The sequence below is a fragment of the Photinus pyralis genome, unplaced genomic scaffold (assembly GCF_008802855.1).
Source record: "Photinus pyralis isolate 1611_PpyrPB1 unplaced genomic scaffold, Ppyr1.3 Ppyr1.4_LG1, whole genome shotgun sequence".
In the NCBI taxonomy this organism is placed as follows: domain Eukaryota; kingdom Metazoa; phylum Arthropoda; class Insecta; order Coleoptera; family Lampyridae; genus Photinus; species Photinus pyralis.
Window position 1 is genome coordinate 47,538,062 of NW_022170249.1, and position 24,360 is coordinate 47,562,421.

Sequence of the window (24,360 nt, forward strand, 5' to 3'; positions counted from 1 at the left end):
CTAAAGAATAAAGGTAAAGTGTATGACTTTCAAGATTTTGAAGATTGCGTTAAAAATGCTGGAAAAAATGTGGTTGTTGGTGTTATGGAATTAGAACATTTTTACGAATGGCGTGATTGTTCATCGCAATACAAGTTAAACAAGACAACTCCTCGACCCTACCTGCAGTCTATGGTTCAAGTCAGATTTACGAGAGGCGATTTCACACTGGCGTACAGAAAGAATCTTAATGAGGACTTTATATCACTAAATTTCTTAACTGCCAAAGCTCTAAAATCAGGTATAAACCTTCCCAAACCACTTGAAACGCACCGAGGTATATCACAGGAAAGAAAAGATGGCTTGTTAACCAAGCTTTCTGCAGCTATTCCAGTTAATAGGTTACCCTTTTGGAAAAACTTACCAGTCGCTGGCCTTTCTATAAATCAGATCGACACGGATGATGAATTGTAATTTTCTTAAGGACAAACACTTTTTATAATGATTTATTATATACCTATATATGTGGAATTCAGTGTATACTTTTTACAAATTAAAACATTTGTTTTTAGCAAAACTGGGTATTAGATCCTTTGAATATAAGAATATAACGCAGGGACTACGCATCTGCTGGTTGGATGACGTACGTATCGGACACGACCGCGAGGAGACTAAAAGCGGCACAGTCAAAGACCTTCCGAACCATCGTCAGAACACCATGGTTTGTGCGAAACGAGACGCTAAGGGCGGACCTAGCCATCTCCACTCTGAAAGACCACATGCGACAGTTGGCGGAAAGAACGTACTGCAATATCGACAACTCCGACGCAGATCCCATCAAAGCAATCGCCCCCATAGCTGGTACTCGACAAACAATCAAAAAGCGGCCCAGGAGTATCCTGAACTCACGGAGATAAAGTGAAGCCCAAATCAGCTACAACAGCCAAAGCCAACAGCAGGGCCGTGGCATACAGTAGGGCCACCGGGCAAGTGCCCTAGGCGCCAAAAAGTCCTAAGATTTTTTAAAATAAAAATTATACAAAAGTATTTTACAAAGTTTTTATTTTGCAATTTTAAGTGCACTTGAGTCAGGATTGATCGTAAATAAGTAATATAATAATTGTAAAATAAGTATAGTGAATAAGAGAAATAAATAAAAGCCACAGCAACAGCCGTACAGCGTACAGGCTCGAGGATCAATTAGAAGCACTAAATTATATTTCAACCAATGGCTACGAATCTGTGTTCCCAAATGTTGTAATTGCGTTGCGAATTTTGTTGACATTACCTGTTTCTGTTGCTACCGGGAACGCAGTTTCTCAAAGTTAAAATTGATTAAAACTTTTCTTCGATCAGTCATGACTCAACTGCGTTTAAATGACTTCGCAATGATTTCTATTGAAAACGAATTATGTTGCAATATCAATTACAAAAAAGTGATCGACGAATTTGCTAAAGTAAATTTTAAATAAACATTTAGTCAAACATTTTTTTAAATAAAAAGTATGCAAAATCTGTATTTATATATTTAAGAAGTGCAGTATTATTTATAATAAAAAATATGCAAAGACCACATTATTATTATTAAAAAAGGCGCTTCGGACAAACTTTGCACTAGGCGCAATTTTACCTTGCCACGCTCCTGGCCAACAGGCTCATGCTGAAACCAGGGTAAAGAGAATGTTAATTGGTTTTTCTAACAATTCTTAAAGCTTATTGCCAAACGAGTGGCTGGTGTTGAATGTTTCGCTGGGAAACCCCAGCGCAGATATTTCGGATCTTTTCATATATTTTTGTAGACGTTCTAAATTTTTATCAAGTTTTGATACTTCTGCAACCGGTTCCAAATCACATTCGTCCCTTAGAGTGCCGGTTGATGGTCTCGGAGCGGATTCTTCGGCGATGTTATTCTTCAACCTGTACAAATGATAATAAGTTACCTTGATTTTTGCCACCTGTTTCGGGTAATCTATTTGTTAAGCAAATGTTCATGTGCTTCGTAAAATTAGAAGGTACCTACCAATATCCTCTTTCCAGTATTCGGATTCATTGTGGTAACGTATACTGTCGTTACATAGGGACAAAAACAACAGAAAATGTTTTACTTGTTTTCTTTTAAGTTTACATTACGGTCCATTTTTTTAAGATTATTTATAAGAATGTCTAATAAATCATTGAATCTCGGTTTCTTTCATTTCCTCCTGATGCTCTTTTTCATTTTGCTCTAGCAATTCAGGAATCGTAATCTTGTACGCCGCCTGCTTTTCATTTCTTTGAATTGCGTCTACTTGTAATGAAACTCGAAACCTTCCCCATCTAATTTGATAATTTGATGGATTGTTGAAGCTCGGTGAGCGCAAAAATGTTGAACTGTATCCATCGTTCCTCAAAATGGGGTTGAATGGAAATGTAGTAATGAAACTCTAAACCTTCCCCATATTTTGGAATTATATGGGGAATTTTCTTAGCGTCACTTCGATACATCATGTACTGGCTGTTGGGATTTTAATGATCCCAGCTGACTAGTTCGCTTTTCATGAGAAGTAGAACTTGCTAACTATGCTGCAGATTCAGAAAAACTATACTTTGGCCTTACTACAAAGGATTTACGACAATTAGCGTACCTACCTGTTTGCTGTTGCAAATGGTATCCCAGTGAACTAAGTATGGAAAGACAACCATATGGTGTCAAAAGACTGGCTGTTAGGTTTTCTAAAAAGAAATAAGGACCTTTCCATAAGAGAACCTGAAGCCACAAGTTTATCTCGTGCAACAGCATTTAATCGTCAAAACGTCAAGTGTATACAACGTTGACGAAACAGGGTTAACCATAGTGCAGAAACCGTCAAAAGTAATAGCTAAGAGAGGTACCAAACAAGTGGGTGCCATGACGTCAGGAGAGAGAGGGCAACTATTGACAATGGCCTTAACAGTTAGTGCGAGCGGCAACAGTGTGCCACCCACGCTTGTATTCCCACGGAAGAATTTCAAAGACTTTATGCTTTCGAATGCACCTCTTGGTTGTAAAGGTGCAGCATATCCGTCGGGCAAGGTCGAAAGGACAATGGAATGACCATTAAAATGAGGGGTCCTTCGACCCCTAATATTGCCCATATTTATATTGTAGGGGTCGCCCCGGATCTGAAATGCTCGAGTAAAACAGGCTCACGACGTTACGGCCTGAGGATGGACTGGATCTAGTCCGAAATGGATTGCCTAAAAGAAAAAAATAAATATCGGCCTGTTTTACTGACTCCATACTTACCTCTCTATACATCACAGGTTCAACATGGAACAATTTATTCACTTTATTGGATCTGAACATTAAAAAAGTAAAGGTGAAATTACTTTTCTAAAAACTCTTCATTTTAAAATATTCCTATTGACAATGCGTATAAACGTAGCGTAAAGCTTCAATTTACGGCAAAATATTATAATATAATAAAGATTTCAAACATTTCAATCTAGTGCCAGGATTTTACTTTCCGCATCTTCGAGATAAATAGCTTCTGCAATTTTAGGCCACATGGTGTAAATAAAGTCTATTTTCTAACTCTAAAGCCGGCGCTACACGATGCTATGAATGACGATACGAACGTTCTATCAAACGAGTTCGGCAGTTCATGTGGCACACATGTTCTGCTACACGGTCGTGGCGATTGTTTGATCCCAACGTTTAGAAAAACATTTGTCTGTTCGCGCCAACATGACGGATAATGAAGTTGCAATTGCCGCGGCTACGGTAGTGATTATGTCGTCTAGTTTTCAGTTATTAAATGAAGAAAAGAAAACTGTTAAAAGGCGCACTAGAAGATGGTGGATGTTATCGCTAAATAAAAGCAGAGGAAGGTGAGTGATTGAATATTTAAGTTAAACGAAAACATAGGTACCTATCTTCCATAGCTCAAATATGCCGATGGATCTGGCAAAGGAACCTTCTGGAAAATGTCAAAACTTCTGTAGAATGTCACCAGAAGATTTCGAATTACTTATGAATAAAATTGGACCAAAAATTGAAAAAAAAAACACCAATATGAGACAAGCTATTTCAGTGACGGATCGTTTAGCAGTTACTTTACGATTTTTGGCCAGTGGAGATAGTTTTACCAGTCTGGGCTACCTATTTAAAATGTCTCATCAGTCCATAAGCCGCATTGTCCCCGAGGTTTGTCAGGCTCTCATTGAAGTACTAAAATATGAAATAAAGGTAAAAAAAAAAACTTTATTCTTGTTGATTAAGGTAGTGTAACAACAAAGGATTTTAATGTTCGTCAATATCTAAAATGTCGTTAACAGTAGAATAGTAGTTTACAAGCGTATGATCCGATTGTGAGTTAGTAAACTCAACAGTTTCGTGAGGTGCATGGGAAGCTGGTGAAGCCACATAGTCCGGGCTAGAATACAAGTAACTGGTTGAAGGAGAAGGTGTAGGTGCAGGGGAAATATAACAAGGAGATGTAACGGGCTGTCCCACTGGACTGTCAATTTCACTGAGTTCTGCTTCAAAAACTAAAGTGTCTATTTTGTGTTGTAGGACAAGCTGGGTTTTACGAGTCAGTCTTCTTAGTTTGGTAGCCAATAGTTGTCCGTATAGGGCTTGTGCATCTGGCACAGTCTGTGTCTGGACGTGAGTGTTGTCAAAGCATCGCTTGCTTCAAATGTTTACTGATGTGTGCTTGTACTGGATTGGGCAATTCTTTCCTTTTATTTGCTGTAATGTTCCGGGGCAATACAAAGTTTTGGTCTTTGATATTATGTTGTGTACGTCTGTGGTTAACCGGATCTTTGTCTGGTTCTAGATCGTTCAAAACATCCTCTTCATTCTGAGAAGGCCCACAATCCACAGGTTCTTCAATCTGAGTTGTATAAAAATATTTCTAGTTACGATATATTTAAAAATTAGACGTCGAGAACTATTAAAACTGTAACCTCAATTTTCATTTCCAGTTGCCTAAATCGGAAGAAGAATGGAAAACAGTGGCAAATGGTTTTTATCAGCGATGGAACTTTCCTCAATGTGTGGGGGCAATCGATGGGAAACATGTTTTGCTTCAAGCTCCATTTAGTAGCGAATCGGCGTTTTTTAACTATAAAAAATCATTCAGCATCATCCTCTTGGCATTGGTTGACGCAGACTATTGCTTCACATTTATCGACGTAGGTGCACAAGGAAGAATGAACGACGCAGGTGTTTTTGCCTGCACCACACTTTATCGTAAGATGATACGTGGGGAATTATTCCTCCCTCCAAACCAACCCCTTTCAGGACGCCAAAAAAGAGTACCATATGTGTTCGTCGGTGACGATGCGTTCCGTTTAAGCAGTTCACTTTTGAAACCGTATCCGGGTAATCATGAAAAAGGAAGCATGGAACGAATTTTCAACTATCGGCTTTCTCGCGCACGACGAATTGTGGAGAATGTGTTTGGAATTTTAGCGTCTGTGTTTCGTGTGTTTAGAACACCAATGTTGCTGCAACCCGAAAAAGCTGGTCATGTTTGCATGGCATGTGCACTACTTCATAATTTTCTCCGACGTAGTAAATCGTCCAGGCATATATACACTCCAAATGGAACGTTTGATAATGAAGTAGATGGACATTTTAACCCAGGGACGTGGCGTGAAGAGAATGGTAATTCATCACTTACCCCCCTCTCCAAAACACCTAGGAAACCATCCCAGGAGGCAAAAGATATCCAAACAGAGTTTGGAGAATATTTTTTAACCAATGGAGCAGTTGAATGGCAAAATTATGTTAATTAACTATACTATACTGTTTTTTGTGTGTTATAAAAATGTATTAAAATCAAAAATAATATTACCTCTGAACTCAGTGATGGTATTTTCTTCCCTGTGGCTCTTATAAAGCCATCTATAGCTTCGTATGCGAACCATGAAGGTGTATACACATCCTTGGCTCCAGATCCAGTCGTTTCGGAATAACGAACCTTTTTTGACAAAGTTCTGTAAGTAGCCATAAGCGACTCTTTTTTCTTCCGCAATGCATCGATAGTTATATCGATACTTAATTCACTTGCAATATTTTACCAGGCATCATTTAAACTATTACGGTTTTTGTGATTTGTGTGTTTGGGATTCCAAAGTACTGGGTATTTTTCGTACAAGTGGATGAATTCCATAATAAGATCATTACTCCATTCCATTTTAAAACGCTAAAATAACACATTATATATTCTCCTTGTAATCAAATACGCATCGAAAATGAGGATAGAGAATAGAGAAAGCTTAAGTTTATGATAACACAACACCGTTATAAATGATGACGCAGGATCAAAGATACTACTGTAGGAAATTCTATACAGGGTGGCCATTTGAAAACGAAACAGAGCCTATTTTGGGAACCTCAAAACATTTACGAAAAAATCCTCGGACCCGTCAATTTTTGATTCAAGGGGGAACCATTTTTTTGCTAGTTTCGCCCCCCTAAGGGCAAAGCCCTAGCGGGGGTGACAAGTGCCCCCAAAATTTTAAATTGAATGGGGGGTCGAGTGATAACTTATTTTGAAGGTATTTTTATGTGGATTATAACCCTTAAGTTTTAAATCGCTACTAATTTGCCTAGCCGATACAGGGGCTAATAAATGTTAAAAACATGTCAACATTTTCTTATGAAAAAAATGCTTGTAAATGAATTAGTTAAATAACAAAAATTAATACAACAGTAAATACAAAAAATGTTGTTCTCCTACATTCTGAACCGTACTTTTTGTTGTTGTTTTTTTCTTTTTAATACCTGTAGGTAGGTGGCTATGCCAATTCTGCAACGGAAATCTTGGTTATTGTTGAGAGCGTTACTATAGCAACATTTTAAAGTTTAATAGTGCTTGTCAGTTGTTGTTGTCAAATAATAGTAGTGACAAATACACACCTGTCGCTATTGGGCTGATTCAAATCCCAGAATATTTCGTGAGGTGCATACACATACACAACGTCCCGAAAAATTGAATGTTTGGGCTGGCATTTTTGGTAACCATATCGTAGGCCCCTTCTTTTTACCTGGAAATCTAACAGGAGAGAAGTACTTGAAGTTATTAGAAAATACGATTCATCCAGCATTAGTAGAGATACTAGAAAATAACAACGAGTACTTGGAAAATCGTATAGTATTTCAACAAGATGGTGCGCCACCCCACTATGCTGCAAGGGTTCGTCAATATTTGGACCAAACGTTTCCAGGTCAATGGATTGGAAGAAGAGGAGCTATTGAATGGCCTCTCGTTCCCCGGACTTAAATCTGTTAGATTTTTTTTATGGGGACATTTAAAAACTAAAATTTATGCTAGTCAGCCAACGTCGCTAGAGAACTTGCAACAAAGAATAATTGATGAATGTCGTCAAATCACCCCAGAAGTTTTGCAAAATGTACGGGAAAGGTTTGAACAAAACCTGTATTATTGTATGGAAGTCGAAGGCCAACATTTCCAACATTGCTTGATTTTAGCTTTAAGCACTTAAAATAAAACTTATTTAAATCTTAAGAGTTATAATCTACATAAAAATACCTTCAAAATAAGGTATCACTTGACCCTCCATTCGATTTAAAATTTTGGGGGCACTTGTCACCCCCGCTATGGCTTTGCCCCCAGGGGGGCGAAACTAGCAAAAAAATGGTTCCCCCTTGGATCAAAAATTGACGGGTCCGAGGATTTTTTCGTAAATGTTTTGAGGTCCCCAAAATAGGCTCTGTTTCGTTTTCAAATGGTCACCCTGTATTAAGTGTTTTCTACAATAATAGTTTTCCACTAAAAATAAGATTTTTTAGTGGAAAACTTATGTATTATTGCACTTGGTAAAATTTAGTCATTATTATAGTTATTAATATTACTACAGTAAAAAAAAACATACTTACCTTTCCTTTAACACACGCACAATAGTTAAAGCCGTTAAAACTCACTTCATTTACAGACGGATTATTATTTGAATTGCTACGAATCGTGTAGCTGGGTATCAAAGCAACGACTGATTTTGTTCAAACGTTCGACACATCCCTTTGACTTGAGGTCATTTTACCGACACCGGACGGAACGTCTTTGAACACGAACGTTTGCCGCTCGACATTGGAAGTAGTAGCGGACACATGATGCGTCAAATTGTCAAACGTTCAGCGTTGGAAGGTGTTCGTAGCATCGTGTAGCGCCGGCTTAACAAGAGCGCGAAGTTCAATTTCGCGCATTGAGACTGAAAGTATTTCGACGAGGCGAAGCCGAGTTAAAACATCAGTCAACCGATTGCGTCACCAATGTGAACGAACCATGCACGAAACGCTCGGTCTATCAGACCGCATTTAGCCGGAAAGTAAACAAATTATAGTATTTTACATTATTAGCCAGGTAAGTGAGTTTTTACTGGCGATAGGAGAAGTTGACTAGCGAGCCGTTAGGCGAGCCTGTCATCTCCTAGAGCCAGTAAAAACTATTACCTGGCGTATAATGTACAATATTTTATTTGTTACTCATTTGTAAACGTAAATAATTAGTTCTTAAATTGATCTTGAAGAAATGTCTAAAATATCATGTTATCCATGTAACAGAGACTTCGCATTAATTCTGGCCAATGAAATTACTAGATTACTAACTTGTAAAATTTTTACAGGTCTGCTGTCAGTTTTACAGTCTGCTGTCAGTTTTACAAGTCAGTAGCGTTTAAACATGACGTTTACCCGTTTGCGTTTTGTCTTGTTAATCAACGTTTACAACTGAGTAACAAATAAAATTGTTTATAAGGTATCCTATCCTATTGTCAATGACCGTCTAAAGTTTGGACAGTTTCATACATTATATCATAAACTGCGTAGTTACCATGATAAGTTTTTCCAGTTTTTAAGAATGTCGGTTAGTTCGTTCGACAAGCTTCTACAGACAATTAGACCCATTTGTAATGAGAAAATCAATATCAGCAGAGGAAAGGCTATCAATGTGTTTGACTTTATTTATTTTTATTACATATTTTTACATGGTATTCTGGGAAACTCTATAGAATGTACTCATAAGAGTAATTGTGTGATGATTGGATCTTCAACATCATTTTGACTGGTATCTTCATAACTTTGTTCGGAGTAGATGTTAGGTGAATAACGTGAGGATACCACTGAATCTGTTGGGGGACCTGAATGGAATGTATATTCGTCTGCATCTTGTTAATTATAGGGCGACAAATATAAATAAGCATGACACAGGATTTACTTAGTAAGTATATTGTAAGTGACGGCTCTTACTTACATGTCATGCCAATATATATGTGAAGGTCATTAGTCAAGCGCTACCTAATGTATCGTCAATTGTGGCTACAGCCACGTCTAATACTAATTCCGTAACATCTGCCTTTGGAAGTTACAAGTCTAATTTATTAGGTGCCTTAATTTGTCTGCCTGACCGAGTAGTTACATTAAGGTTCGGTGTCGAACCATTGTCATTAGCAGGTTTATTATTAACATTATCAAAATTACTATAAATACAGTAATTATTACAATCATTGCAATTATTATCTATATTATAATCGGTATTAAGATCTACGTGTGTATTATTTAATTTACCATATTTTGGATTACAACTGGATTTGTAAAATTTCTTTATGTGCACCCTATTTCGTCTATAATGCATCCCATCCCTAGATTGAATGATGTAGCTTTTTGGCTCAGGGCCAACCTGCGTTATTTTTCCTTGTATCAATTTCTTACCTGACGGAATCTTCTTAAACAATACATCGTCTTCAGTCATTAATTCTGGTAGTTTGGTTGCTCCTCGATTGTAAACGTCTTTCATCATGTTTCTATCTTCGACCCAATTTTCATAACGATTTACATCTATTCGTTTCGGTAGAAGCCCATCTGCATGAACTGGTGGGGAACATCTAAGACGACATCAGGAGTTGAGCAGGACTGTTCTTGCTGTCGTTTGGTGTATTCCTATACTGTAATAATGTTAGATAGGGATCTCCATTCGACTCGATAGTTTTCATTAGCATTCACTTGATATGTTGAATGTCCCACTCTTTGATAAAATTGGCAAAGTATACGGCATTAAATAAAATTTGTGTTACCGGTATTCCCTGTCGACTAAATATGGATTTCAGCTCATTGATGACTATTTTTGCGTTTGTGCCATTCCTAAGTACTGATAATTCGATAAATTTAGAAAAATAATCTATACAAATAAGATATTTATTTCCCTTTAATTCCATGAAGTCAACACCTACTTTGTTCCATGGTATTGCTTTAATTTCGTGTGGCAATAAAGGTTCCTTTGAGTTGTTATTACTATATTCCAGACATGCTACACATGTCGTTACAATATTTCGCACGTCATTTGACATATTAGGCCAGAATAATGCATTCTTAGCATAATCAAGGCATTTACGTAGACCAAAATGACCCGTATGAATTTTAGTTAGCATTTTTGACCTAAGAGCTTTCGGAACCACTAAGTTATTTCCTTTGAACACTAGCCCATCAAGTACATTAATTTCCTCTTGAAAGTTGTAATATGGTTTAGTCTGGGGGACGATTACTCTTGGCTAGGGGCGGCCAACCTGTTTGACAAAGTTTTACGATGGTTTGCAATTCCTCGTCATTTTCAGTTTCCTTTCGAAAGGACTCTAATGTTTTAGGTGATGTTCTAAACATGACTTGAGCATATTTATGTGTAACGTGATATCTTCTTGTAAATCTACAATGGAGTCTGACAAAGGCGATCTGGATAATGTGTTCGTATGCACTGAATTTTGAGCATAAACCTTTGGGGAAGGCGGCCTTAGCTCAAAATTTTCCTGAGCTGTAAATATTTGTTTAATTACACAAGTTGGCTTAAATTTAAAACAGTCTGACATTATATACTTGCTTTTTCGCTTTTCTAAGACTTAACAATAGGCAGACACAAAATACAAATATTGACGAAGCTTAAAACTACTTTGAATCCGAACTATGCACCTCGTCGTCATTTATTTTCAGTTTCGTCGACTTTCGGCGACATTATAAGTAAAATATCTTCAACTGAAAGTGGGGCGGAATCACCGTCGAACCAATTTAACTCGAATCTGTCATTCAGCAAAATCCATCCATGTTCTTTCGCATTCAACAGACATTTTTCGCGTGTAGCATTTTGCCATAAGGTGGAATCAGAAAAGAGTCGAAACCACGAATTTTTTTTTAATTTCTCGTCACTTTAATTGCTGACTTTTCTTTTCCTGTAAAAATTCGCCGTCGCAATCGGTGTACGCGTGAAATCCTGTCAAAGTTCTATATAAATTTTTTCCAAGTTTTTTCGATAATTCAGAACAATTCAAGTGTTCTACTCCAGATGTTTTTTTTTGCAGCAACAAGCCAGACTTCACACTCGAAAAGCTTTCGAATATTTCCCAACAGAATAATCATTACATCAGTATCGGACGACTGTACAATAACTTTACATTTGTTTTCGCATTTCGATATGTGATAAACGATCCGCTTATCTGCCTCTTCGTGTTCGCTTGGTTTCTTCGTTTTTTACAATTCGTTGGACAGTTTGGGCCTATTACGAATAGTTACACCGATTTAAAAGGAGAATCATTTCAAGTTCATAGAAACTGGTTTGCAAAAGATCAGAAAAACCGACACAAGCGTCTCCTCTCCTTTTTTAGCAAAAAAATGTTACAGACAAATAATTCTGCATGCTGGAAATGAGAAAGGATTCATATCTGGTGCCAATTTAATATTTGCGTAAAAAACTTCAAGTGATAATTATCACGAAATGAACCAGACAAATTTCCAGTATTGGTTCCAAAATCAATAAAATCCTATAAAATAGAACAATAATTTGTTAATGACATTCATAGAGAAGAATAGGTATAAAATAAAGTTACTTACTTAACTTACAATAAAAAACATCAGAGCTAGTTTGCTCTTCCATCTCGATATCTTCACCAATTTCAATTTCATCACTCGATCCATTATTTTCATTTGGGGCGATCGTTTCTCGGACCTTCTTTTAATAACTGACTTTCTTGACAAATTGCTTTTACTTCTTCCAGTCGAGTCCTTATTACATTTTTAAAACAATCCTCAGTTTTTATGTGTAAATCTTTGGTCTGACAAATGCACGACGTTATAAAAAGCGAAATACGGTTTTTATACATTTTCACAGCCAATTTTTCTTTTTCTCCTCTTGCGGCACCAGCTGATAACTATAACTATTGTTGGGACGAGGGAAAATTAATAACTCCAGACGGCCACGCACAAGACAATTTATTCACATTGAATAGGTTCCGAAAAATTCACAGATTTCGCAATCCTTGCAACCAGCGGAGACATTGGAAATGACAACGGTATAACGTCATAATGTAAAATACAAAAAACTGTTTATTATATACAGGGTCATTCTTGACGAGCGTCAGTTAGAAAGATATGGAAAACCTTTGAAAATTAAGCTAAACTGATAAGTCCTTTAAGGGTTTTGGCACATGATGAATTGAACTAAAATATTTTCAAAATGGTGCCACTTCCGGAAATACCGGAAGTAGCCATCAACTTTGTTATTTTAAATAGGAACCCCCTATTTTTCCTACATTTTCGGATTCTACGTCGAATGTGGAGTACAACGATACCCCATAGTTGACCCTTTGCTCCAAGGGCTTCGCCGATATTCAAGTTTTTGTGTCAAAAATTGAATTTGCAGGGGTAATTTTAAAAATTTATTATTCGAAAACGGTGAGAGATATTGCAAAACAGTTTTCAATGCTTTATTAAGGAAAGATCGAATTTTCTTATGGTATGCGTAACAGTCTAAAAAAGTGAAACTACGTCACTTTTTCAAAGCTCTCAACTTTTAAACTTTTAAATATCCGTAACTCCATTTTTTCAAATGGCACCCCCCATTTTGTTCTTCACCCTTGTCTTCCTTTTTCCCAGACCTTTAATTTGATGAAAAATGTCAAAAGCTGCTTCAAACGGTTTCCGAGATATTCCATGTTTTAGTTGCTTCTTGTGGAAAATTGATTAAAAAATTAAGTCGCTTGATGTTATTCTTTTGTTTTTATTCGCAATTCGCAAATTACTACATTTCACGAATAACGGTATCTTTCAAACAAAAATACAAAAAAGGAAGCCTGTGGTAGACTCTGAAGAACAGGAAATAACTGTACTGGTGTATTTTGCTGCAAATCCAACTGCATCGCTTAATGATATCCAAAGAGAAATTGACATATCAGACACGAGTGCACAAAGAATGGCGCCACTTCCGCAAATACCGGAAGTAGCCATCAACTTTGTTATTCTAAATACCGACCTCCTATTTTTTTTAATTTTTCGGATTCTACGTCGAATTTGGAGTACAACGGTACCGTTATTCCTGAAATTTTATAGTAATTTGCGAATTCTAGCCTATGTGAGTTGCGCCTTGTCAGGGTATCTTTCGGAAAAAAGACGACAAGTCCTGGCAGCTATTCGATTACAATCACCGTGTATTAATATTAAATTCACAAAATCTTCATTAGTGTAACCCAAACGAGCCATTATTGACCAGAAGTATAAGTTCAAACAGCGAAAAATTTGACGTTTAAACATTATCATAATAAAAACAAAAGAATAACATCAAGCGACTTAATTTTTTTATCAATTTTCACAAGAAGTAACTAAAACATGGAATATCTCGGAAACCGCTTGAAGCAGCTTTTGACATTTTGCATCAAATTAAAGGTCTGGGAAAAAGGAAAACAAGGGTGAAGAACAAAATGGGGGGTGCCATTTGAAAAAATGGAGTTACGGATATTTAAAAGTTTAAAAGTTGAGAGCTTTGAAAAAGTGACGTAGTTTCACTTTTTTAGACTGTTTACGCATACCATAAGAAAATTCGATCTTTCCTTAATAAAGCATTGAAAACTGTTTTGCAATATCTCTCACCGTTTTCGAATAATAAATTTTTAAAATTACCTCTGCAAATTCAAATTTTTGACACAAAAACTTGAATATCGGCGAAGCCCTTGGAGCAAAGGGTCAACTATGGGGTATCGTTGTACTCCAAATTTGACGTAGAATCCGAAAATGTAGAAAAAATAGGGGGTCCCTATTTAAAATAACAAAGTTGATGGCTACTTCCGGTATTTCCGGAAGTGGCGCCATTTTGAAAATATTTTAGTTCAATTCATCATGTGCCAAAACCCTTAAAGGACTTATCAGTTTAGCTTAATTTTCAAAGGTTTTCCATATCTTTCTAACTGACGCTCGTCAAGAATGACCCTGTATAGTTATTGAATTATGTACAAACGTTAAATATTTTCAAAAACTTAAGTATTTCTGACATAAAAAATGCAAATAAAAATTCAAATCGTACAAAACAAAATATCTTTTACCTACCACATGGATGTATCAAATTTATTATAACCTCCACTAATAGTTGACGGACCTACACTCACATTAGTGCTATCATTATCATCATCGCTTGACGACGATTGAACATTTTTATGGTGTTGAAATTCCAGGTGTGTTTTGACCATTTATAATTTTTATTGCAGTTATTAACTTAGTTCGTAACAATATTAATGGCTCCTTTATATCAACGATTCCAAAACGATCTACAGCCAAACGAAATTGTTGATTGCCAGCCAAACATTTCAAATCATTGATAAAACGATCTAAAGATGCTAACATCATGACTTTACTTTCCGAGTTTCTCCAATGCTCAATAGTAGGTACTAAAAATGAAACCCGATGTCGCGGCTGTAACGCTTTTATATCATGCACTGTAGAGCGGCAGAAGTATTCTTTGGAGGTGGTAAGATGTTACCTGGCTTGGCTGTTTCAATACACCTCCTATATCTCAGAAGGTACATAAAGCACCTTCATTATCGCTAGGCGCATCATCCTTGTCGCTGTCGATGCCATTTTTGGAGGATACAAAACTATCTGTATTTAATCGCAATTTTATAGGGTTTTAAAATTCTCTTCTTCGGAACTAAGCTCTTCTAAAGTATTTAACAATTCTTCAATTTCACGTGGATTTCCAGAATTATATCGTTTTCTGTAAGTTGGTCTGTGTTTTTGTATGATATATCATACGTTGGGCAGTAATTGCGTGCGTCGGAGGACACTTATAATTTTTTGGATTAGGTTTGTCTGTGTCTTGTTTCTTTTTCTTATTGTAAAGTTTATAATGTTTGTTTTGTACAACTGAAAGTTTGCGTAATTCTTTGCTTTAAATTAAACCGGTCTTTGTTATTTAGGTTTTGTTTCATTTTGAGTCAGAGAGAAAGTATTGTCGGCGTTTGTTTAAATTGGTTGAAGCTTGTTTTAAAATCTTGGGGGGGGGGGGGTAAGTTTTTTTTGAAAAAAAATAGTATACTTATACCACGGTAGAGAAGTCTATTATTGCCTTCGCACATTACACCCTCGGCGCAAGCGGCCTCGAGGATGTAATCTTGGTGCTCAGCCAATAATACTGTACTCTCTACCTTTGATATATAATCATTAGTTTGGTAATAGACCACAAACTCACATGGTCGGAGCACATTAATAGTATAGCAGCTAAATGTGAGAAAGGGTTAAACATCTTGAGGGCTGTGACTAGAGTTTACTGGGGGGCGGATAAATCATCGGCATTATTATTCTATATAGAAACTATATAAGATCAGTAATAGATTATGGTGCTATTTTGTATGGGAGTGCACGTAAAAGTCAATTAAAACGGCTTGACATAGTACAAAATAAAGCACTTCGCATATGTCGACTGCTCCAACGAAAACTGTCGTAACTCCGAAATTGTCGCTATTTGAGTTACCACTGTAACCGAACTTAAAAAGTCCGCTTCTTTTCCTACGAAAACTGTCGTAACTAAATGTCGCTCCGTGACTGCGCAAACGCGGTGTCTTAAATGTCGTAACTCAACTGCTGGAGAATTGTGCGACGAAAATAGTCGTATCTTGAGTTACGACTATTTTCGTAGGAATCATACACGCCAGTTTGCTGGAGTGCTTGACTTACGACTCTTTCGTAAGAATCATGAACGCGAGTTGTGTGGTGGGGCGAGTTACTCACTACTCAGTCATTAGCGGAAAAGCACAGTGACGGTTATTTTGTTGCATTGTTTATTATTATAATTGAAAATGTCGTTGAGAAGTAAGCGAATTGTAGAATTAGCTTCTAAAATTACGTGCCTGGACAATAGTGACGATAATGCAAGAACCTCCCAACAGGCCTCCACTTCTGGTAAAATGAAACATTAATTTCTTTATTAAACTATTAGCGAATTTAACTGATTTGTAGCAACTGGAACTAAAATTCTTTCTACAGAATGTACCTTGGATGATCATAACAAGGAAAATGACGGATCTAATAATTTGGATAATGAAGATGGTTGTCTGGAAAATGAAAGTGGTAAGTCATTCTATTTACAAAGGTATAATAAGGCATTTCAAAGCACCAAAATCATAATCTTAGTCGTATCTGTAGCTAAAATTTTGTTTTGTCGCATCAAAAAAAGTTTTGACATTCTTTGGGTGGCGGTACACTTGTGTCTATAAATTTTGCTCGGAAAATTTGCGAAACTAATGCACAATAGGGTTTCTAAAATCGTATGACTATTTTCAATCATTTTCTCTTTAAGACATTGAAGAAACCGAAGTACTTTCTGGACGCGACTATTCTGAATGTTCAGATGATGATCCTACCTACATACCCGAAGAATACACAGACAGGGACAATATATTAAGTGAAAACGTTCAGGTTATTATAGAAGATAAAGAAAATAATATACTCGTAGAAAAGAAAAAGCGCAGATCATCAGCTAAGGTAAAAAAGTTAAGTAGGAAACGTATAAGGAATACTGACCAGTGGGTAGATACTCTGGCCAAAAAAGGGTTAGATTCGGGAATAGAACATGAAAACAGGAAGGGCAAGTTAATTAAAGCTAGGAAAATAGGCAAAGGGTGCGCAAGTTCATGTAGATTTAAGTGCCGAGATTTGTTGGTTGCAGAAAAGCAAGAGTCAATATTCAAAGACTTTTGGGAACTAGGTTCGCACACACGACAGTGGGATTTCGTATCTCATTGTGTAAAACAAGTTAATAAGAAACAGGTCACTGTTGCCCAGAACTCTCAATCACGCCGAAAATTTTCTCGAGAATACTACTTTAAAATTGAGAATCAAGAAAAACGAGTATGCAAAACAATGTTTCTGCATACCCTAGGAATTTCGGAGAGATGGGTATCTACAGCATTATCCAAAGTAAAAGATAGCGGTGCAGTTGAAGAGGATAACCGTGGTAAACATCAATCACGACCTAACAAAATTAATGAAGATGTGAAGGAGATTGTTAGGGAACACATAAAACTGTTTCCGGTAGTACCATCCCATTACACAAGAAAAAATACGCAGAAATTGTATCTTGAAGATGGACTGAATATCCAGCGTATGTACCGATTATACTTGGAGTTTGCAAAAACGATGGATGTAACGAATGTTGCTTCTTCCAGACAGTATCGTGATATATTTAACGGGGAGTTTAATCTAAGTTTTTTTAAACCGAAGAAGGATCAGTGTGATCTCTGTATACGGTATACTGATACTGATAAAGGAAACCCCGAACTCCAAGAAAAGTATGACAGTCATATCACTAACAAGAATAGTGCACGTTCGTTAAAGGATCAAGATAAACTAATAGCACTAAACAATAAATCGATTATTGTTGCGTGTTTTGATCTACAGAAAGTTTTGGTAACCCCAAAATCAGAGGTCAGTATTTTTTACTACAAAAGTAAGTACGCAACCTACAATTTTACTGTATACGATATCGGCAACCATAAAGGTTACTGTTATGTTTGGCATGAATCTGTTGCTAAACGTGGAGCTAACGAAATAGGTAGCTGCTTATGGAAGTTTTTAGATACTGCTGCAAATAACAAAAACATTCAAGAAGTAATCTTCTATTCGGACAATTGCGGAGGTCAAAATCGCAATCGCTTTATATTTTCCATGTTCCAGTTAGCAGCATGTGTTTTCAATAAAAAAATTACGCATCGATTTTTTGAAAAGGGCCATACGCAAAACGAGGGCGATAGCATGCACGCCGTCATCGAAAATGCTAAAAACAGACAACAAGTTGTGTACACCCCTGAACAATGGGTAACCCTAATTCGAATGGCAAAAGTAACAGGTACCCCCTACGACGTGACTGAAATGTCGCAAAAAGACTTTTATAATTTAAAAAAATTGGTGATCGGTCAAAATTGGAAAACAGACGAGGATGGTCAGCAACTAAAAATTAGTAAGGTCAGGGAAATAGTGCTTCTAGGAAACCCAGACGGAAGAGTTGATTTTAAATATGAATATACTGATGCTCCAAAATCGTTAAACATTTACAAAAAACGAAGAGGGCGCCCAAGTTGCTGTTCAAGAGCTGATCTCCAACAGCTTTATGATAAACCACTACCAGTGGACAAAAAGAAACTGGATGGGTTATTGGAACTTTGCAATAAACGTGATATTCCCGAGATGTACCACGGATTTTATAGATCATTATCATATAATAAGGCCAAGAATACTACCGAGGAAACTGTTAACAATGAAGAAACTTCCACTGAAGAACAGTCAGAATAACATTATTTTGAGGCGTTTGGTAATAATGTAATATTGTTAGATTTATCTGTGTATAGAGCTGTAGTTGCAAAAGGCAACTTTCGAAACTCATTAAAATTACCTTTTATATTTTATAAACAATAATAACTCTGCAATTTTATGTAGATGGTGTGTTCAATAAACTTACGACAAACACTACATGTTTTATTTCTAAGGTACATTCCGATGAAGACTGTCGTAACTCATTGTAAACACATAAAAAATAAGAAATTTTGAAAATTGTATTTCAATGTTCATTTTTCATCCAATTGTATACCATTACACAAAAATTCAGTTTCTTGTACAATTATGCCGATTTTATGTGAGCTCTGAAACTTAAAATGCTATTTTTCGCAAATGCGCAAAAACTGAGTTACGACACTCTTCATTGGAGCAGTCGATGTCGAAAAATACTTCGGTATGGTGTTATGAATCGTATTTAATGACTACAAAAATAATACTTAACTCATTTTCTTAAATTCCTATTTCCTACAATATCTGTAGATCGTATTATAAAAACAATTCTTCCAGTTCTTCCACTATGAATGGTTCAGTATTTCCAAATTCATTGACATCTTTTGTGAGCCAGAAAACAAGTAGAAGTTGTCTGTTCCAGGTGCAAAGCGGCTGTCTTTCAAAGTACGTGAAAGGCGGTTGGTGAAAAAAATTTATAATTCATTCGCACAAAAAATGCACATTTCGGGAGTACGAAGTTTGCTGGCCCCGCTTATCTGTCGTCCAGCAAACCACGTCTTCGTCCTGAAACGGGCATTATTCGTACTTACGAACCAAATAACATAAATGCTGAGTATCTAAACTAAATAAATCCCAGACTACGCCTCATTGTGTATTTATTAAATAGAAAAATACGGACTTGCCAATTGAAAATGTTTTTAATATAGCTGTGAGCTAAATTTAGTTCATTTTAAATAATATACTCGTACATTCATTACTAGGCTACATTAATTTGATTACAAAAATACAATAAATAAAATGCTTTCACGGCACAAATTAATTAAAAACCTTAATAAACTTCTGTGCTCCCAGTTTTTATTAAAAAATACCTGTAACTATACGTTCACTGAATTCTCGTGCCATGTGTTAGTTCAATCACCGAACCGGAAATAGTATATGGGAACTCGATCGTAAGTATACTCAGGGCTCCATAGTCAAGGGAGATACACGGACACGATCTGCATCTACATAGGTACATGTGCATTCATGTAAAATATATAAGTACGTCTGCATTAATAAATCATACTTTCACATTTTTCATATCCGTTCCACCCCAATATTTTTATTATTCTTCATGCTTGGGTCATATTACGTAGATACTGCATTAATGATATTCCATATTTTCCGTGCATAGGTATTATGTTACATTTCAAAGGACATTGCATTGTTTAGGTAAGAGACCTCCAGCCAGTCAGTTTTATAAAACTAAAGTTAACTGACTATGGCTGTTTTATAAACACTGTTTAACAACGTGATGGTCACGTTATTAAGGCAAAGTTTTGTTTTAAGTCAAGTTTTAAATTACCTTTCTGATGAATTGTGAAAATACTTTCTCTCTGTATGTTGACACAGAATTTAAGTCCAGATTTCGACTAGATAAGGTCACATTTATGCGACTGGTTCATCTTGTGGGCAACGCTCTGGAACCAGCCACCAAACGAAATCGTGCTTTTATGCCCAGTTACAGCTTCTAATAACACTTCGATTCGTAGCAACTGAAAATTTTCAGCAACTTGTTGGTGACGAAATTGCTGTGCATAAGTCAAGTGTCAGTAGAGTTATCAGAAGCACAACGCGGCATATTGCATTATTAAAACCGCAGTAAGTACATATCGTAGGCGTCAAGTGTCTAAGCCCAAAAATGTAAATTTTACAGGAAGTAAAAAAACCTTTGAAAATTGGTATACATTCACGGGTGGGGGTCTTTTTTTAAAACTGTAACTGGAGTGTAACACTTAATAATACAATTAATTTTAAAAAAAGTACGTTATTTTATTTTCATGTAATAAAGGACTTATGCAAAAATCACGTTTAAAATCAAAAGACTCTTTGGACAAGGAGAAATAGGTAATTCGCTTTTATCTTTTTAAGTACCTATAGAGTCTTCTTCAACTTATTAAAACCACGTAATATTTAGGATTTTATGTATTAAGCGATTCGAAAATGAACAAAGTATAACTAACTAGTATAAGTAAAATAATAATTCAGTACCAACGCATTTCAGATTATCATAGAAGCTATGATAATCCTGTTCCATGGTAGATTTCAATGCTTGAAGGTGCTCATATTTTTCCCGTTTGATCTTTTGGCTATACATACTTGGAAGATCCTTTATAGCAACCACTGATGCTTTCTTATTAACTCTGATTGCTAACAATTGGAAGTTATCAGGGTGTCGAAGTTTATATTCAATCGAACCATTCGGATTGTACCTTAGGGCTCGTAAATTTTGAACGGTGGGATCACCAGCTTTATACCCAGGACGAATTGAATTTAGTAAGTTAATTTTAGTAAAATCCTTAAAGAAATCGTGATACAAATATTGCACCTATAGGGTTTTGGTTGTTTTCCGATTTATGACAAATTACAAGTTTCGTAAAGTTACCTGATTAAACAAAATTTTAAAACGATTTTACTTATTTCTGTAAAATTAGCAAATTGGTTTATACGCCCCTACGACTTGATGCCCTCGATATGTTTCATTGTGAACCGGTTCCTGTGCACAGTGAGACATTTCAAGTTTTTTTTTTAATTTTGTTTTATTTAGTTACGTAAATATAGTAAAACTGTGTTCTTCCAATATTAAGAATGTTCTTAAGATACTGCAATGAAATTTTTTTACTTAAAAAAACGTTTTGTTTCACCGTGTACCACTTTCCCTTAATGTTCATGATATGTTATCAAAAAAGTATGTTTCCGGGAGGGCTTCACAAAGAAATCCGTTGACAAAATTTACATACCGCTTCATAGCGAACGTAAACGAAAGTATGTCGAAATAAGCGCGATAACATGGATTGTAGCGGGATTTTCGACAGACGAAGTTAGACTTTCAAAGAGTTAGCACGCAGTATTGGTGTGTGAGAATTCGCATAATTGCGATATTTCTAACCTGATTTTCGCGGGCGAGCACATACCAATTTGGATACGCCAACTATTATTATTCTTGATTTATTTCACTTAAATGTAAAAGGTTTTCGTTTAGCTTCACGAGCGACCACGTATAGATATCGGTGTGTATTCGCGGTCGACATTTTTAGCTACGTTGCGAGAGATATCTTTGCGTGTTGAAATTCAAGAACCAAAGCGTGCATTTATTGAGTGAAATCTGCCTGAATAGTAGTAAAGAATTAGCAGTTTAACCTTGTGTAAACACATTAAGAAGCGAGAACTACTAATTTTCGAGTTCGTCGTGGAAAAACATTTAAACAATTTCCGATTTATGACAAATTACAAGTTGCCTAGTAATTCTATATGTATATGTATAATAGACGAATTACGGGACGAGCAAAACAATTTTAACAGCCTGATTCGTAGCAATACCTTTTTATTTACGAGTGGTATAATATACGCGAAGTAACATTTTCGAGTCGAAGAACTGCTTTTCAAATAAGAAACGGGATCAAATAAACTCTCATTAATATTAATTGCGATGAACAAAGAAGTTTTTTTTATAGCAAACAGTAACGGACCACTCCATAGGTCTAATACAGATATATTTTTAATTTTAGTATAATGGAAACGAAACACATAAGCGCAATAATTTCACGTAAATTACCCTACAAGTGAATTTTATTGTTAAACCTTATACATACCTAAAAAATAACATCGAACCTTGGCCAGAAGTACAAAGGGTTTGGAGTAACACCTACGATCTTAGAATAAAATCATTCTCAGACGAAAAAAGTATACCTCAAATATTTGAAGACTGGCCTATATTACGAAACCCACTGGGATATACATTGGTACTATTTTGTTCTGCATAACAAAGCAACCACTTGCCATGGGTTAATGCAACCACAATTATAATTAATGAGGATTATAAAACCTACACCGCTTGCATATTGTTGTCTTCATTGACCTTATATATAGGTATCATATATATATTCGGGTGTTCGAACCTGAGTTGAGGTGAATTTTTCATCTGTGGCAGAGATGGGAATTTCCTTAGATCAATCAGTTTCGAGCATTCTGCCGGCTACTCCGAATTAGGTTTTCTTGCAGTTTTCCTAATTCGTAAGGTAAATACCGGGGTAGTGTAGAACAACTTAAGACCTTCCGCAGGGGCACCTCTAAAAAGCAATATGCGAGTCACTCTGTAATTGGGCGTAAGCCTGTTGAGGGCCTAGAACAAGAGGGACACTAAATAAATAAATATACAAAAAAATACCATAAAAGAATGGATGAAAATTTGAATTGAAAAATTCTTTTCAAGAGTAAATCGTCCAACCGGTTTTAATTAATCTAATAACATAGGTACAGTCAATCACATCGGGCTTTGTCAATGCCAATAATTACTCAACTGCGAGCTGTCAATAGCAAAAAAAGATTAAGTATGGGTACTTTGCATACTGTTACAGAAGCAAGAAAGCATGTTTAAAGCGTTATGCCTTAGAAAAATGGAATTTGATAAATTGTAAAGTCACAAAATACCGGATTTATATTAATTTAGAAGACAATTGAAGAATATTAATGAAGTCATCTCAATCCTTTCGTTGGGCTGGATTAATTTTTACAATTGAAAGACTAAAACATAATTAATTATTCGGGACGATCCTGCTAAAATTATTTTCAACTAAATTATATTTGATTAAATTTGTAAGATGACAGCATTTTAGTAGGTAACGTTGCTATAATTAAGTTCAGCTAACGAATTTATTTTTGGTATTCTAACCAGGGATGCATGTCAGACAACCATACAACACACTTAAACCGTAATGTACATACTGACAGAATGCGAAACGTGTTTCAAGTGTACATGTGCCCCCTGTGATTGTAACTCCTCCAGTCATTAGCAACATGACGTCTTGCCACATACGACGAAATTGAAATTAGTGGTATCCGTTAGCATGTAACGTTTTTGCTGATGACATGCTTTCGCCACAAACATATCAGACAGCAAAACATTTACCATTCTGATTCGATCTTTCGTTTACAGTATAGGCACGAGTATATTAGCGGCGTAAACTACCGCATGTAAATTAACATAGAACCCCGTTTATCGATTGGGTAAATTGCTTTTTAGTTAGCTTAGTGTCAAATCTCTCATTAGGCGGTAGAGGTTCAGCAAACATATTATAATACGATTTAGATTAAAGTTCACATAAGATGGCACAGTTCCGCTGTACAGTTTACTAAAATTTCATAGAATCGCGAATGTAAAAAAAGGGAAAATAAAATATTCCAGTCAGTGCACCCAAAATGTGCTTTGTTTAAATAGTTTGACATACGTAACGTTTGTAGACGTGGATGGTAGAATAAGTATGCAAACAAGAGGGAAGTGTTGAAGAACGGAAAAGACTCAAAACATCAAAGAACAGTGACCAAATTGAACCATTTCAATAACTCTTCGGTCGTAAAAAACAGAGAATCTCAACGTATCTGAGCATAACAGAACGTGCTCTCAATTTTTCTCACCACTTTCACTCTTCTTAAAGTGACACACTATTTTCGTCGAACTTTAGAAAACACTTGTCTTATCACAGAAACAAAATGGCATGTGGTCTTATCAAAACCCATTTACTTTTAACACGAAGGTCCAATGGGAACAG

At 36.1% G+C, this 24,360-nt stretch overlaps 1 protein-coding gene across 1 annotated transcript; it reads left to right on the plus strand.

Moving 5' to 3' along the window:
• The first annotated feature begins 15,706 nt into the window (after positions 1-15,706).
• Positions 15,707-18,933, plus strand: LOC116160456. Its single transcript, XM_031473649.1, has 3 exons — positions 15,707-16,171; positions 16,229-16,339; positions 16,569-18,933. The coding sequence occupies exons 1-3, from the start codon at positions 16,069-16,071 to the stop codon at positions 18,557-18,559; spliced, it is 2,205 nt and encodes a 734-aa protein (XP_031329509.1). The 5' UTR covers positions 15,707-16,068; the 3' UTR covers positions 18,560-18,933.
• Positions 18,934-24,360: the final 5,427 nt, after the last annotated feature.